Source organism: Ictalurus furcatus, chromosome 24 (genome assembly GCF_023375685.1).
Source record: "Ictalurus furcatus strain D&B chromosome 24, Billie_1.0, whole genome shotgun sequence".
Taxonomy (NCBI): Eukaryota; Metazoa; Chordata; class Actinopteri; order Siluriformes; family Ictaluridae; genus Ictalurus; species Ictalurus furcatus.
The window spans coordinates 4,386,491-4,401,351 of record NC_071278.1 but is presented as its reverse complement, the minus strand read 5'-3'; the positions used below and the strand labels follow the sequence as shown (position 1 = coordinate 4,401,351).

Here is a 14,861-nt window from a genome sequence, read left to right as displayed (position 1 = left end):
CTAATACTGCATCATGTGCGTGCATATTTGCGTTGCTTTAACCCCTCTCTGTAATTCCGGCCTTCTCACACAACAATTACACGATTATAAAAGGCTTGCAGCAACTGTTGGCCAAATTCTTGCCTCTCAACCGTAAGCCTACTCTCAGCGAACAGCAAAGCGCTGTTGTGTACGGCATCAAACAGTTCCTTGACAATAGCAGCAAATGAGAGCTGTCCCGAGTCGAAACAACGCCCATGGCTACATTAGGTCATTTTTAATTTTGTTATCACATTGTTTCGTATTACATGGTCATTCAAATGTGTAAATGATAGAAATGATATAAGAAGGTACGTTCCTGGCATCTGATATTTTATTTTATTCCATCGACATCCAAAAGAATGTTGGAATTTATATATATTTATGTTTACATTTCAATTTATTCGTTTAGCAGAGGCTTTTATCCAACGCGACTTACAAATGAGAAAATACAAGCAAAGTGATATATCAAGCAGAGAATTAATTGATTAATTGAGTTCTAGAAGAAGCAAAGTGTGCAGAGTAGAGGTGTAAGTGCCAGAGTAATTTTTATCTATCTATTTATTTATTTATTTTTATTTTATTTTTATTATCTGATGATAAATAGTGCTAATAGTGTGTCTTTTTCAGTGTGTTAAAATCTGCATTCATAGTAACACTGTTTTGAATGCTATTTTTCTTTTTTTTCATAAAAAAAAAAGAGTTACATTTCTGAAAATGAACGAATTATGGTCATTATGATCAGAACTAATTTGGTAATTATGATCAGAACTGATGCTGGCAAAAAAAAAAAAACTGACATCAGTGAAAATTTTAAAAAATATTAATATATAATATTTTTATGACAGTTTTTGGACATGGACATTTTTGTCCTCTATGGACCCGTGTGTAACTTTTTTTTAATTGATTCATTTTACACTAATATAATGTTGTGGAATATTTTAATGGCCAAATATAATGTGGTCATGAGCCTCTCTACGGAAAGAAGTAACATCTGAAGCAACGAGACAACATTTGAGGCAATTTTTAAAATATTCCTTTAAGCATAGTCTTGCCCTGATCTATTTATGCAGAGCTACGTGTGTATTTTGGAACTCATAGCACATGCCATCTGGCCTGTTATGTATGTAATTTTGCTGTAATAGTTCTCCTAGTGTCAAAGAATGAATGTGAAAGAAGACAACAGAGGAGTAGTCAAGAACAAATAACCACATGTTTGTACTATTATAACTGAGCCTTCCTGGTAATAAAGTTTAACTGCATGCCATATGGTCTGGATATGAGTTGTTGTACAAGAATATTGTGGTATGAAGCAGGCTAATTATAATTGATGAGCAACCAACATGTTAAACCACATAAGCTGCCCCAATTACAAAGTGATCTTTGTCTGCTTGGAAAAATAAGCGAAAATCTTCATATTTATTTAGTGATGCACCTTTTTGTAAAAACTATCACAAGTTTTGTTTTGAATCCCAGAGTAATTAACATATTAATTAACATATTTTCAACCAAGCAGTGACATTGAGGTTTTTAAAAAAGACCCAGTAACCCAGTTGCGGCTTCGTAAAGCACTCAAAAAATTCAGATTTTCTTTAACTGCTTCAAAAAGAAATCGTGTTGTCATGATATTTAAAATGCTGTAAATTACTTCCGTGACACAAGAGGGTGTATTGGCTTGCAGCCGGTTCTCGAAGTTGAGGTTTAACACTAATGCTGGACACCCCATTTATCTATTTCTATATTAGAAATTAATAAATAATTTACTAGTTATACACACACTCTCTCTCTCTCTCTCTCTCTCTCTCTCTCACACACACACCAATCAGCCATAACATTAAATACACCTGAAGATCTACTGAGAATTGAGAGACAAAGTAATGAATTGGTTTACTGTACAAAGTCACTCAGATCCTTACTCATGCCCATTTTTCCTGCTTCCAACACAACTTCGAGAACTGACTGTTCACTTGCTGCCTATTTTATATATATATATATATATATATATATATATATATATATATATATATATATATAGTACAGTGCTGCGAAAAATGATTTCTTCTGTTTAATTATATATCAAACATTAAATAGTTTTAGATCTTCAAATGAAATACAACATAAAACAAAGTCAACCTGAGACCTGGGTAAACACACAATATAGGTATTATTTAAAAAAAAAAATTATTGAAGCAAAAAACAAACAAACAAATACCTATCACCAATGTGAAAAAATTATTGAAGCAAAAAACAAACAAACAAATACCTATCACCAATGTGAAAAACTAATTGCCCCCTTAAACTTAAAATCTGGTCGTGCCACCTTTAGCAGCAATAATTGCAACCAAAGGCTTCCGATAACTGGAGATCAGTTAATCATTTACTTCTAGGACTAGGACTTACTCCTATGCTTTGGATCATTGTCTTGGTGCACAATCCAGTTGTGCTTGAGTTTCAGTTTACGGACTGAAGAGTGGACATTCTCCTTTAGGATTTTCTGGTAGAGAGCAGAATTCATGTTTCCCTAAATTAATGCAGGTTGCCCAGGCCCTGAAGCAGCAAAGCATCCCCACACCATCACACTGCCACCACCATGCTTGACTGTAGGTATGATGATTTCTTTTGTGGAATTCTGTGTTTGGTTTACGCCAGATGTAACGGGACCACTGTCTTCCAAACAGTTCCACTTTCAACTCAGCAATCCACAGAACATTCTCCTCAAGCTTTGAGGATCATCAAGGTGTGTTTTGGCAAAATTTTGCCACTCGCCACTCTTCCATAGATGCCATTTTTGCCCAGTGTCTTTTTGATAGTGGAGTCATGAACATTAACTTTTATTGATGCATGAGAGACCTGTGGTCCTTGGCTCTTTTGTGACTTGCTGGATGAGTAGTCGCTGTGCTCTTGGAGGAATTTTGGAAGGTCGGCCACTTCTGTGAAGGTTCACTACTGTGCCGAGTTTTTCCCATTTGTAGCTAACGGCTCTCACTGTGGTTCTCTGGAGTGCCAGAGCCTTTGCAATAGCTTTGTGACCCTTCCCAGACTGATGTATTTCAATTACCTTCTGGAATTTCTTTCAATTTTCACATCGTGTGTTACTGGGTAAGACCTTTTAACCAACTACATGCTGTTGAAAAAGTTCTATTTAAGTGTAGATTTGATTGAACAGGATTTGCAGTAATCAGGTCTGGTTGTGTCTAGTCCAGCTGAACCCCATTATGAATGCAGTTTCAAAGATTTGGGGAATTAGTAACTACAAGGGCAAATACATTTACACACAGGCCCAGATGGTATTGGAAAAAATTTTAGCTTCAATAAATAACATTATCATTTAAAAAGTATATTTTGTGTTTATTCAGGTTGCCTTTATTTTATCTTAGATTTAGTTTTAATTTCTGAAACAAGAGAGTTGTCGAGTTTCAAACAAACCTATTAAACACAAGAAACTGCTTGGATGAGTTGCACAAAAAAGCTTTTCCTGAGAGCTTCTCATTCCTGGATAAACAACTGGAATCAGTTTAGATGAGACCAAAATAAAGGTTTGTTGACAATAGCAAATGCATACAAGCACAATCCCCCAAACCCACTGTAAAATAAAATATGGAGTTGCAACATTGACTTTTGGGGCTGTTTAACAGATTGTGCATACTGAGTGTATTATCAATTTTACTAAATACAGAAACGTTTAGCCCAAAACTTAGATCCCTTTTCCTCTGAAACTCTACATGATAATGGCCCAAAACATACATCCAAATCAACACAAATGTTTTCAGGAAAAAAATTTGCAATCTCAGTCTCTGGATTTCAATTCAAGGTTCTTTGAAAAGTTTTCTCCAACTGTGATCTGTACGTTTGACACATTTGAGCTCCTTCTACAGCACATTGCCCTGATACTGTCAAACACAGCCATATACAAAATGGGATGGAGGCACATGTTCAGGCAAGCTAATGCCTTTGACACTTGGTATCCATTACGTACATAACAATTAGTCTTGCCTTCTTCTCTCAGTTTAAAGCTCACTATCTGTAGAATGTGATAGGGGACAAAAGACACAGTGTACAGGACACAGACTAAACCAACAATCAGAGCCACTTTTTTCTTCTCCAATGAGGTGATATTTGCATTTTTAAAAACCACCCACAAAACACCAAAATATGATGCAAAAGTAACTAAAAATGGGACCAAGCAGCCTATAACAACCATAAACACCCTGTAGGTAGACTTTAGGCTTGATTTTTTATCTAGATTTGCAAATATGAAACATCTGTCCCTATTGACACCTGAAAAGTAGAGAAGTGGAGATGAAATGCTTGCCACAAAGATCCAGACAAACACACTGATGATCTTGGCGTGTTTTGGGCGAATGTGTTTGTGTGTGAAAAACGGATGAACGATGGCCAGGTATCTATTAACACTGATGCACATGATGAAGTAAATGCTGACGTAAAGGTTACAGGTGAAGAGAAAGCGCTCTATTTTGCAGACAGCATCACCAAATATCCACTGTCGATTTCTTGAATAGTTGTCGATAAGAAGGGGCAGAGTGAGGGCGTAAAAGATATCACTGATGACCAGGTTGCAGGAGAACACCACTCCTGTGTGCCAGTTCTTCTTCTCCTTAGTCACAAGCAGCCACAGCGCCAGTATGTTCCCCATCAGCGCCACACACATCTCCACACTGTAGATGGGAGGTAACACTTCTTTTTGAAACGTACTGTTACAGCTCCAGTTCCAGTTTCCTTTCATTTTACCGAGCCTCCTAAAAAAGCAATACAAAGCATCTGTATTAGAATAAATCAGGAATAGTATAGGACAGTCATTTTCAGCTAGTCTTGCCTCCAGACCCATATGTGTTGTTTATCAAGTCACAATCCAAAACCAATTTCAAAATAAATGAAATGAATCAACTTTGGGGTGGTAATAGTAACTTGTCCCAAACCAGTAGATTAGTCTTATATTATTATATATCACAAGAATAAGGACTTTTTGAAACATAAAGTTTGTTTGAAACGTTTCCTACCATTTTATTGAGCCTCCTAAAAACAGCAATGCAAAGCACCAGAATTAGAATAAATTAGGAATAGTATAGGACAGTCATTTGCAGCTAGTCTTGCCTCCAGATCTATATTTGCGTTCAAACGTTAGATTAAATCTTGATACACAATTACAACTTAGTTTCACATGCTTATGAAGTCATAATGAACTATTTTTAATGTGTTCTTTACACATTAATTGCTAAATGACATTGTAATATCCAGTCCTGCCCTGTCATCAATGTAGTCAGTTTCATATTTTCATTTCAAGGTTTACTCTAAACACTTAAGTTTTTAAAATAAGTTTACATTCTTTATTCAGATATGTTAGGGTAATTTGTAATATTATGATGGACAAACAGAAATGCTATGTGAGTTAAGAAAATTTATGTTTTGTGCATCCAGTTCCATGATGCTAACATGTGGTCAGCAAAACGGCCTCAGACTGAGGTTCGCATTGCACCGCCCCCACGTGACTTCATGTCTGCACACGGTTCGGACGCAGTAGAGAACAGTACATGCAGACAGACAGGTAGAGACGGAAGCCGTACATTAGATACTTTATTCTGCAAGTATTTAGTATTATTTGCTAATTTTATTTGCATGTTCAAAAAGTTAGCTAAACAAATTATAGCTAGCTATATGGGGTAACAGAACTTATGTTAGTTGCGTTTTTTATGTCTTTATAAACATAAACACCTACTGTTATTTCTTTCAATAAATAAAGTTATATTTGTGAGAGAGTTTTCATTTTGAATGTTGTAGACTTCTGGAAGAAATGTGTGCTCACTCACATAACTGTGATTTTCCAGGCTAAATATTTGACTGTTCTCAAAACACGTCCAAGCCTACCAGTACAGCCCACGCCCAAGTCTACCGACCCGGTCGCCTGGGTTCAGCCCACGCCCAAGTCTACCAACCCGGTCGCCCAAGTTCAGCCCACGCCCGAGTCTACCGACCCGGTCGCCCAAGTTCAGCTCACGCCCGAGTCTATTGACACGCACAGCCAAGTTCTGCTCACGCCCGAGTCTACCGACACAGCTGCCCAAGTTCTGCCCATGCCCAGGGTTCACCTGGTGACCTCAGAGCCCCAGCCTGAGATCTAAGAGGAGATCTCAACTCCAGAGCTGCAGCCTCCCTGCTCAGCGGTGGACGTCGTTCAGCCTCCCTGCTCAGCGGTGGACGTCGCTCAGCCTCCCTGCTCAGCTGTGGACATCGTTCAGCCTCCCTGCTCAGCGGTGGACGTCGCTCAGCCTCCCTGCTCAGCGGTGGACGTCGCTCAGCCTCCCTGCTCAGCTGTGGACGTCGCTCAGCCTCCCTGTTCAGCTGTGGACGTCGCTCAGTCTCCCTGCTCGGCTGAGGTCGTCACTCAGTCTTCCTGCTCCATGGCGAACATCGTTCCCCCCTCCTGCTTCAAGGAGAGCCATGCTCCTCTCCCTGGCCTCACGGAGACCCATGCTCCTCTCCCTGGCCTCACGGAGACCCACGCTCCTCTCCCTGGCCTCACGGAGACCCACGCTCCTCTCCCTGGCTTTACAGGGGACGTCGCTCCGCTTTCCTGCACTCCTGAGGACGTCGCTCTGCTTTTCTGCTCCGCCGAGGACGTCGCTCCGCTTTTCTGCTCGGCCGAGGACGTCGCTCCGCTCTCCTGCTCTGCCGAGGACGTCGCTCAGCCTGCCTGCCCAGCTGTGGTCATCGCTCTGCCTTCATGCTCCGCCGAGGACTTCGCTCAGCTTGTTTGCCCGGCTGTGGTCATCGCACTACCTTCATGCTCCGCCGAGGACGTCGCTCCGCTTTCATGCTCCACCGAGGACGTCGCTCAGCCTGCCTGCCCAGCTGTGGTCGTCACTCTGACTTCATGCTCTGCCGAGGACTTCGCTCAGCCTGTCTGCCCGGCTGTGGTCGTCGCTTTGTTTCCCTGTTCAGCCGAGGACGTCGCTCTGCTTTCCTGCTCCGCTGAGGACGTCGCTCTGCCTTCATGCTCCGCCGAGGACGTCGCTCTGCCTTCATGCTCCGCCGAGGACTTCGCTCAGCCTGTCTGCCCGGCTGTGGTTGTCGCTCTGCCTACCTGTTCAGCCGGGGACGTCGCTCTGCTTTCATGCTCCGACGAGGACGTCGCCCTGTTTCCCTGCTCTGCTGAGTACAGCGCTCTGCTTCCCTGTTCAGCCGAGGGCGTCGCTCTGCTTTCCTGCTCCGCCGAGGACGTCGCTCTGCCTTCATGCTCCGCTGAGGACTTCGCTCAGCCTGTCTGCCCAGCTGTGGTCGTCGCTCTGCTTCCCTGCTCCGCCGAGGATGTCGCTCTGATTCCCTGCTCCGCCGAGGACGTCGCTCTGCTTCCCTGCTCCGCCGAGGACGTCGCTCTGCTTCCCTGCTCCGCCGAGGACGTCGCTCTGCTTTCCTGCTCTGCCGTGTACGTCGCTCTGCTTTTTTGTTTCACCAAGAACGCCGTGCGGTCTCCAGGCTCTGCTTGGGACATTCTGCCCAGGGGGCCGGGCCCGTCAATGGAGATGGATGTTTCATGGCACTCCGGGAGGAGTGCCCTTGGGGGGGGGGGGGGGGGGGGGGTTCTGTCACGAGTTCCCTTTTAAGCAGTGCGCTGTGGAGCATGTGAGCGCGCGTGCACGAGCAGGTGCACCTGCTTTTCCCTTGTGGACAATCGTGACATTTCGACACGTGCATTTGTTTGTGTTTCTGTTATGTCTCCTCCCCGTTCTGTCATTGGCTATTGTTTCACGTGTGTCTGAATTGCCCTCAGCCGTCAGCTATTACAACGCTGAGTATGTTTGTATAAATTCCGCGCGCCTCCCAGCACACAGCGCGGAATATTGAATGAGTTATAGTCACTTAGTTTACAGTCCTTACGATAGATAACGATAGTCATAGTTCATGTCATGTTTCATGGTTCATGTTTAGGTTCATGTTTAGGTTTGTTAGTTTTATTCACGCTGGTTTCTCCGCTACCAGTCCCGCGCTATAGTTCATGTTTCTTGTTTTGTTTCTCGACGCTGTATTTCCGTGACCGTTACCTTGATTCCTGCCTCGCCCCATTATGCCTGTTTGCCGATCGCCTGAACTTTGCATGTTACTGGATTACGTTTGTGGATCACGTTTTGGATTTGTCTGCCTGTCTCTTCTTAAATAAACCTGTTCATACTGCGATTGCATCCTACCTTGTCTCCGTTACGTCACGAATCGTGACACTAGTGTTTTACTGTTAATTTACATGTCAATCTTTTGCAGCGCATGATTGTGGTGTACTAGTTTACATTTTCTTAGACATAATAAATTAGGCTTCGGTCCTCTTTTTTTTTTCATATTTTCTTTATTGGCTGAAAGTAAATAGTCCCCCTAAGTGGCAAGCGCTGAAGTTTAGATTTAAAAACAAAAACATACCCCCAAGCTAATATTGGTGAAGGAATTAACATTGATGGTTACATTATAACACAGTTTTTAAAAATGTTTTCACACTACAGATATTCTGCGATGACTGCGGAAGGTGGTCATATGTGTGTTGGAAGGCCAAAGATACAGGACAGTGTGTGAACTATAGGCTACCATGGCTTTCGGTGGAGCTCACTTTCTTCATTGTTTGTGCTCAAAAATGACACACATCAATTATAAAGCACTTGATTTAGCTTTTATTTGGCCTATCATTATTCCTATTAATATGAATATGAATAATAGGAATAAGAAAACAGTTCAAAAGAAGTTGCTGCTGCCTGCTGTCCATCTTTCAGCACTGTGGAGGCGTGGAGAGTGGCGTGGAGAGAGTAATATCAGTAGTAGTTTATTTTTTAATTTATTGCTGAGAGAGAGAGGGAGAGAACATTTTACTAATCTACCCTCCTCTTGTCGTGCAAGGCAAATGGATCCTCCTGTGTGGAATCCATAAGCCTACACCTTCCTGAGTAATCTGTATGAATATGCTAAGTCATCAGACGATAGCTGATGGGTTCCCACATTGCTTCCTGAGTGCTTTGGGTCATACATTAGTTAACTTTTATTTTCTGTTTTACAATGCCGAGAAGGAAAACCAAGTTGCTTACGCCTGCCTGACTGAATGTGATGCTTGGTGCAAAGAAACATATAGCTGCAAGCATGTAGGCTTATGTCACATCAGAAGTCCAAACGGATATCAAAACCAGACATCACAGGATGAAATAACATATTGTCAATATTTTAGAGAGCCCCCAGAATTTCACAAATCGTGTTTTAAGAGGAGCTCATAGCTTATTAAGAGGAGCCAAGCTCCCCCTCGCTCCCCTGTGATTCTCACCTTGACCATCTAGAAATTGTGTGAAAAACATGTAGACAGCAAGGCAAGTTGCTACCATGCTGGTAGCAACTTGCATTCTTTACATTCTAACAATTGCATTCTTTAAAAAAAAAACTGTACTAAGGGGGAAAAAAAGAGAAATATGATCAATATGTCCAGGTATTGTGCCTTTTGAGAACAGTCAAATATTTAGCCTGGAAAATCACAGATATGTGAGTGAGCACACATTTCTTCCAGAAGTCTACAACATTCAAAATGAAAACTCTCTCACAAATATAACTTTATTTATTGAAAGAAATAACAGTAGGTGTTTGTGTTAATAAAGACATAAAAAATGCAACAAACAAGTTCTGTTACATTAGACAGTCATCGAATATGCCTTTCACTTCTGGAATACAACATTCTACAGATAAAAGTCGTTAAAAACGTTAGTTTTGAGCCTTAGGGCTTTCCATAGTACCTCAGTGGCACGAGCACAGCATCTCGGGGGAGAGTTTTTGGTGCACGCGCGCTTTGGGGGACGCGCGATGGGGAAACTGAATCAGACACAAAACACTTGCAAGTAAATGATTCTCACCTGCGTGTGTGTGTGTGTGTGTGTGTGTGTGTGTGTGTGTGTTTGTGTGCGCGCGCGCTTATAAAATAAAACCACTGTATCCACCGTTCTGTATCGCATGCAGAGTTGACATCACGTGGGGGCTTCCGGTTGAGTCCGTTTTGCTCGATGCCCAACTATACCTACACTAACGAGACCTGACACTCGATAGTTTTACCTGAGTCCTGACGCATTAGAGCGCTTTCACACTGGGAGGTTTTTTTTTTTTTTTTTTTTTTTTTTTTTTGTGTTCATATCCAGACATTAAATGCGGGCGATGCGCAGAATGAAAATGCAAATTCACTCCCTGACAGTAGATGGCGCTTTTTGAAAAGCAGAAATACTCCGGTACACAATGTGGCGCTGCACAACTTTCCGTTTCTGACACCCACTTATCACTGGGAAGAAGAAGAGAGACAATATTTAAGCCGTTCATACACTTTTTGCAAACTGGTTGAAGAACATACGCACTTTTCTGAAATGTAATTAATTTGGTGATTTGGCCACTGCAGCAAATAGCCCCCTTCTTTAAATTTAAATCCTTAAAGTTCTACTTTTAACAGTATTCTCTTTGTAAATAAGTACTGATTTGAATTATATCAAAGTCCCAGCAATAGCATTCACATACTTATGGGAAGACCCATTATTATTATTATTAGTAGTAGTAGTAGTAGTAGTAGTAGTAGAAGTAGTAGTAGTAGTATTTGTTTATTTATTGATTTATTTTTTGTCAAAAAAAATTTTTTGGGAGCGGGTGGGTGGGTATAAGGCAACTATTGTTGTGCCCAAAAATGTTAATGTTCCTGCATATTGGTGAAGTGTTGACTATGAATAGTCTTTTTTGTGGTCAATATGATAATACAATAATGGGGCACTTAGCTATTTTGAATAAGAGATTAAAAATAAGAGATGAAAAATACTTATATACATATGTATCCCAAGTGCAAAATAAATATAATGGACTATCAATCAGCGGATTATCATTTGCATATTTGCAGGGAAGAGACAAAGAAAAAACAATGCTATTTAGTGTAGAAAACAACACTGAAAGTATTAAATAGATCACTTAGAATATATGCTTGCATTTCAGTGTCATCAAAAAATAGCCACAACATAAATACACTCTAGTATATATATATATATATATATATATATATATATATATATATATATATATATAGTATTTAGTGTGTAATTTTGAATCTTGTGCTGTAGGCAGAAGGATTTATTAGCAGTTAGCATTTTATTTCGGGTATGTCACTTATGCACACTCACTAAAATCTTTGTCTTCTTTTTCGTCTTCTTCGTCTGTAAGACAGTTTTGTACTTGAGCGCCATCAAGTCATACTTTTATGTAACTTCAGCGGCTACAGGCACCTGAACAAAAGCGCGAATCTCATTGGTCGCGCAAGTTTTGACGCGGTGTGTCAAAAAATCCCCAAAAAAGAACAAACCCCTCGACGTTAAAAAAAATTACGCTTTGACGCCACACGTTTTACACCTGGGTGTGAACACTCTCATCGACAGCCATTGGGGCATTAAATGGACCGTTTATCGCACTGCAAAATCGTCCCGGTGTGAACATGGCTTTAGGCACGATGCCGTTTTGTCATATGGCTGAGAACTGATGTTGAGGTTTGAGGATGTCCTAATACGTACACCGTACAGCTGATGAGCAGTCACCATGCTAAACCACATAAGCAGGCCCAATTGCAAAGGTTCATTGCACATACACATACAGACTTTCACAGACATGCACATTTTAATTTATTATTATACAACAGTTAGTTCCAGTCCACTAATAGAACCGCACTGGGACACTTCACTATGTGTATCACGCCACTCGTCTGTGTTCACCACTTATAAGTTTACCGTGAGCACGCTCCCCTCTCTTTTTCCTGGCTCCTGTGTTGACATCTTTTTTCTTTGTTTCTCTGTTGACTCGGGTGCGGATGGATGAAGCCCCTCACCATTTGTGCAGTCCTTTGTCTCCTCACCATTTGCGCATTTACATACCTTCCACCTAGCCAATCAATAGTTAACCCATTGTCTCTGTTGTGTATCAAGCATGAAATATACTTTGCTTTTCTTGGAATAAATGAGAGATCTTGCAATTTGAATTGTGTGTGTCTGTGTGTCATTTGGCAAACTCTTCCAAGGCCTTCGTTTTCTCTCTTCTTAAGAATTGTAACCCGGAGTTTCTCTAGTTTCAAATCCTAACAACCACAGAAAATTCCACTTCCTATTTTGAAACAGTTACTACTGTAGAGTTAGCGATATCATCAGCGGACATGGCAAACCATACATTTATCATGGATATAATTTTTTATTTAAAATATGAAAGGTCATCAGATGAAGATGAAAAAGAAGAAGAGAAGCCAGTTTTACCAGAAACATCTTTAACAGGAGTGTACAAATCAATGTGAGCTAGCCAGTTATAACTGAAGTGCTATAAAGTGAGCGTAGCTTCTTCGGGACCTATTTCCACTCGCAGAGCAAAAATGTACGAAACATTTGGTCATACTGTGTCTAAAAAAGCAGTATTTCACTTGCAATTTGTGATCAGCTACAGTTCTCAGCCTGTGGCTTTGTGCCTGCGGCCGAAATAGCTGATGTCGATATTCAGTTTAACCACAGTCTAGCTTGTGTCACATATATGTTAGATTTTAAATTGTGTAACGTCCAAGAGTTACTTAGTTCCCAGGCATGGGCAGTAACGTGTTACATTTACTTCGTTATGTTTACTTGAGTAACCTTTTGAAAAAAAATTACTTTTAAGAGTAGGTTTAACTGGCCATGCTTATACTCTTAGTCAAGTTCATTTTTAATTACAGAAATGTACTTTTACTTCGCGACATTCGGTGGAGTTCCTCCGTTACTGTTAAATGTTAATGAGTATATGTAGTTTTAATAATTTGTTTATATCATGCATAATGAGGTCTCGAGTCTCGCGATACGATATATACATATATACATATGTGTGTGTATCTCATGAAGTTAGTTAGTTAGTTAATTGTACTTTAATATTCAGCCTTGGCTGAAAAATTGGTCTTTGGCCTCGCTATACTATCACAATACATCCACTTTAACATCAAAAGCAGGAATAACCTGTGATTTGCTTTCTTACAAATATGATCCACATTATGAGAGAAATTAAATTTGCAGTCAATCATCACTAACGATAACAAATAACACTGAAGATTTACATTGAAGATCAAAAGCTAAAAATATTCACATTTCCTACCCCTTATTCAGAAGACCTATTGCATTTGATACAAAAGTTTGCTTATATATTGCTTTTGGTGTTCTATAACGATGAAGAGATGGTAATAATTGAAAAACATGTTTCAAAGGGTGTGTTGTATCTCTCGTTATAGCTAAAGCTTTCCTCTGCACAGCAATTTCATATAATTAATCGACTGACTTTTGCTTGGATCCTATGATTTTACCTGCCACTCTTGTCACTCTGTTTAATTTTACTTTATTCACAAATGTAATTCTTCCAAACCACACAGTTATTTTATACCCTAAAACACTCTCAATTAAACTAGTATAGATGCTTTGTAAAACAACCTGACTTACAGTAAATTCTCTCAGTTTCCTTAGCAGGAATAACCTCTGATTTGCTTTCTTACAAATATGATCCACATTATGAGAGAGATTAAATTTACAGTCAATCATCACTAACGATAACGAATAACACTGAAGATTTAAAGCAAAACAATATTCTTCTTTTGGTAGTTTGTGTGCTATTAATCAAAATCAGAATCAGGTCTGTTATTTATTTATTGAGGTACTGTTATTGAATCTAGAAGAAGGTTGAAATTTGTGCAAAGGAAGTAAACAGGAACAAAACCAAATACTAAGTAATACAATCTATACGTCCTATAATCTTAATAGCAGACCATACAGTGAGGAAAAAGCTACTGCATAGTCCATAATATTGTAGTATAAAGTGATACCTTACATACCTTGAATCTGCCCTGGTAAGATGTTTTGTACTTGGTACTGAGTTTGTAGTCTGTTCACGGATTCTGCCCAGATAGCCCATGTCCTCTATATGTATGTGTTCAAGCCACCACGTCTATTCTGATCAATAGTGGTATTTCATTTCCTGTTTTTACTGTTGCAGCCACTACTGTCTTATACTATATGTCTCTGTATGGTTAAGGTTTACTTAAAAATTAATAAAGAAAACATGGGGCCATCAACAGCCTCCAGAACAGGTTCAGTGTGCCTTCACATGGCTTCCAAAAGTCTCTGGAAGTGTACTGGAGGGATGAAACACCATTCTTCCAAAAGATATTCCCTTACTCTGGGAACACTGTGTGTGGGAACACATCATGGACTGGACACTGGAATCAATGATCACACCATCCAGAGTTACTACTATATGTTTACAAAGCGTATATGCTGTTCCTGAGGCTGTTTTTCCAGGGCTTGGGCTAGGACTCTTAGTTCCAGTGAAGAGTAATGTTAATGATACAACATACAAAGACATTTAAGACAATTGTATGTTTCTAACTTTGTGGCAACAATTTGGGGGATGGTGCGTTTCTGTTCCAGCATGACAATGCCCCTGTGCACAAAGCAAGGACCTTAAAGATATGCTTTGGTGAGTTTGGTGTGGATGTACCCCAGTGGCCTGCACAGACCCCTGACCTCAACCCTACTAAACAACACAAAAAAGGGGACACAATGCTGTACACAATGTACACAATGAGAAAACTCCAGCAGCAGGTCGTTTAGACTAATACTTTACTTAATGGTGTCTCAGAAATGTTATTAGTCCTAAATTCTGATGGAAATATTTAATGGATGTGAATCCTATGCAAATACACTGTATGCCCTGACCACCACACCTGTATGAGATTGTTGGACATACCATTCCAAAACCATGGACATATACATACTTTAAGTAAAAAAAAAACAACAAAGGTG

At 40.2% G+C, this 14,861-nt stretch overlaps 1 protein-coding gene across 1 annotated transcript; it reads right to left on the bottom strand.

The window, feature by feature from the left end:
• Positions 1 to 3,413: 3,413 nt before the first annotated feature.
• LOC128600710 (P2Y purinoceptor 11-like) lies at positions 3,414 to 14,124 on the bottom strand. Its single transcript, XM_053613369.1, has 2 exons — positions 13,892 to 14,124; positions 3,414 to 4,775 (listed from the first exon to the last, which is right to left on the bottom strand). The coding sequence occupies exons 1-2, from the start codon at positions 13,969 to 13,971 to the stop codon at positions 3,806 to 3,808; spliced, it is 1,050 nt and encodes a 349-aa protein (XP_053469344.1). The 5' UTR covers positions 13,972 to 14,124; the 3' UTR covers positions 3,414 to 3,805.
• Between the last annotated feature and the right edge of the window lie 737 nt (positions 14,125 to 14,861).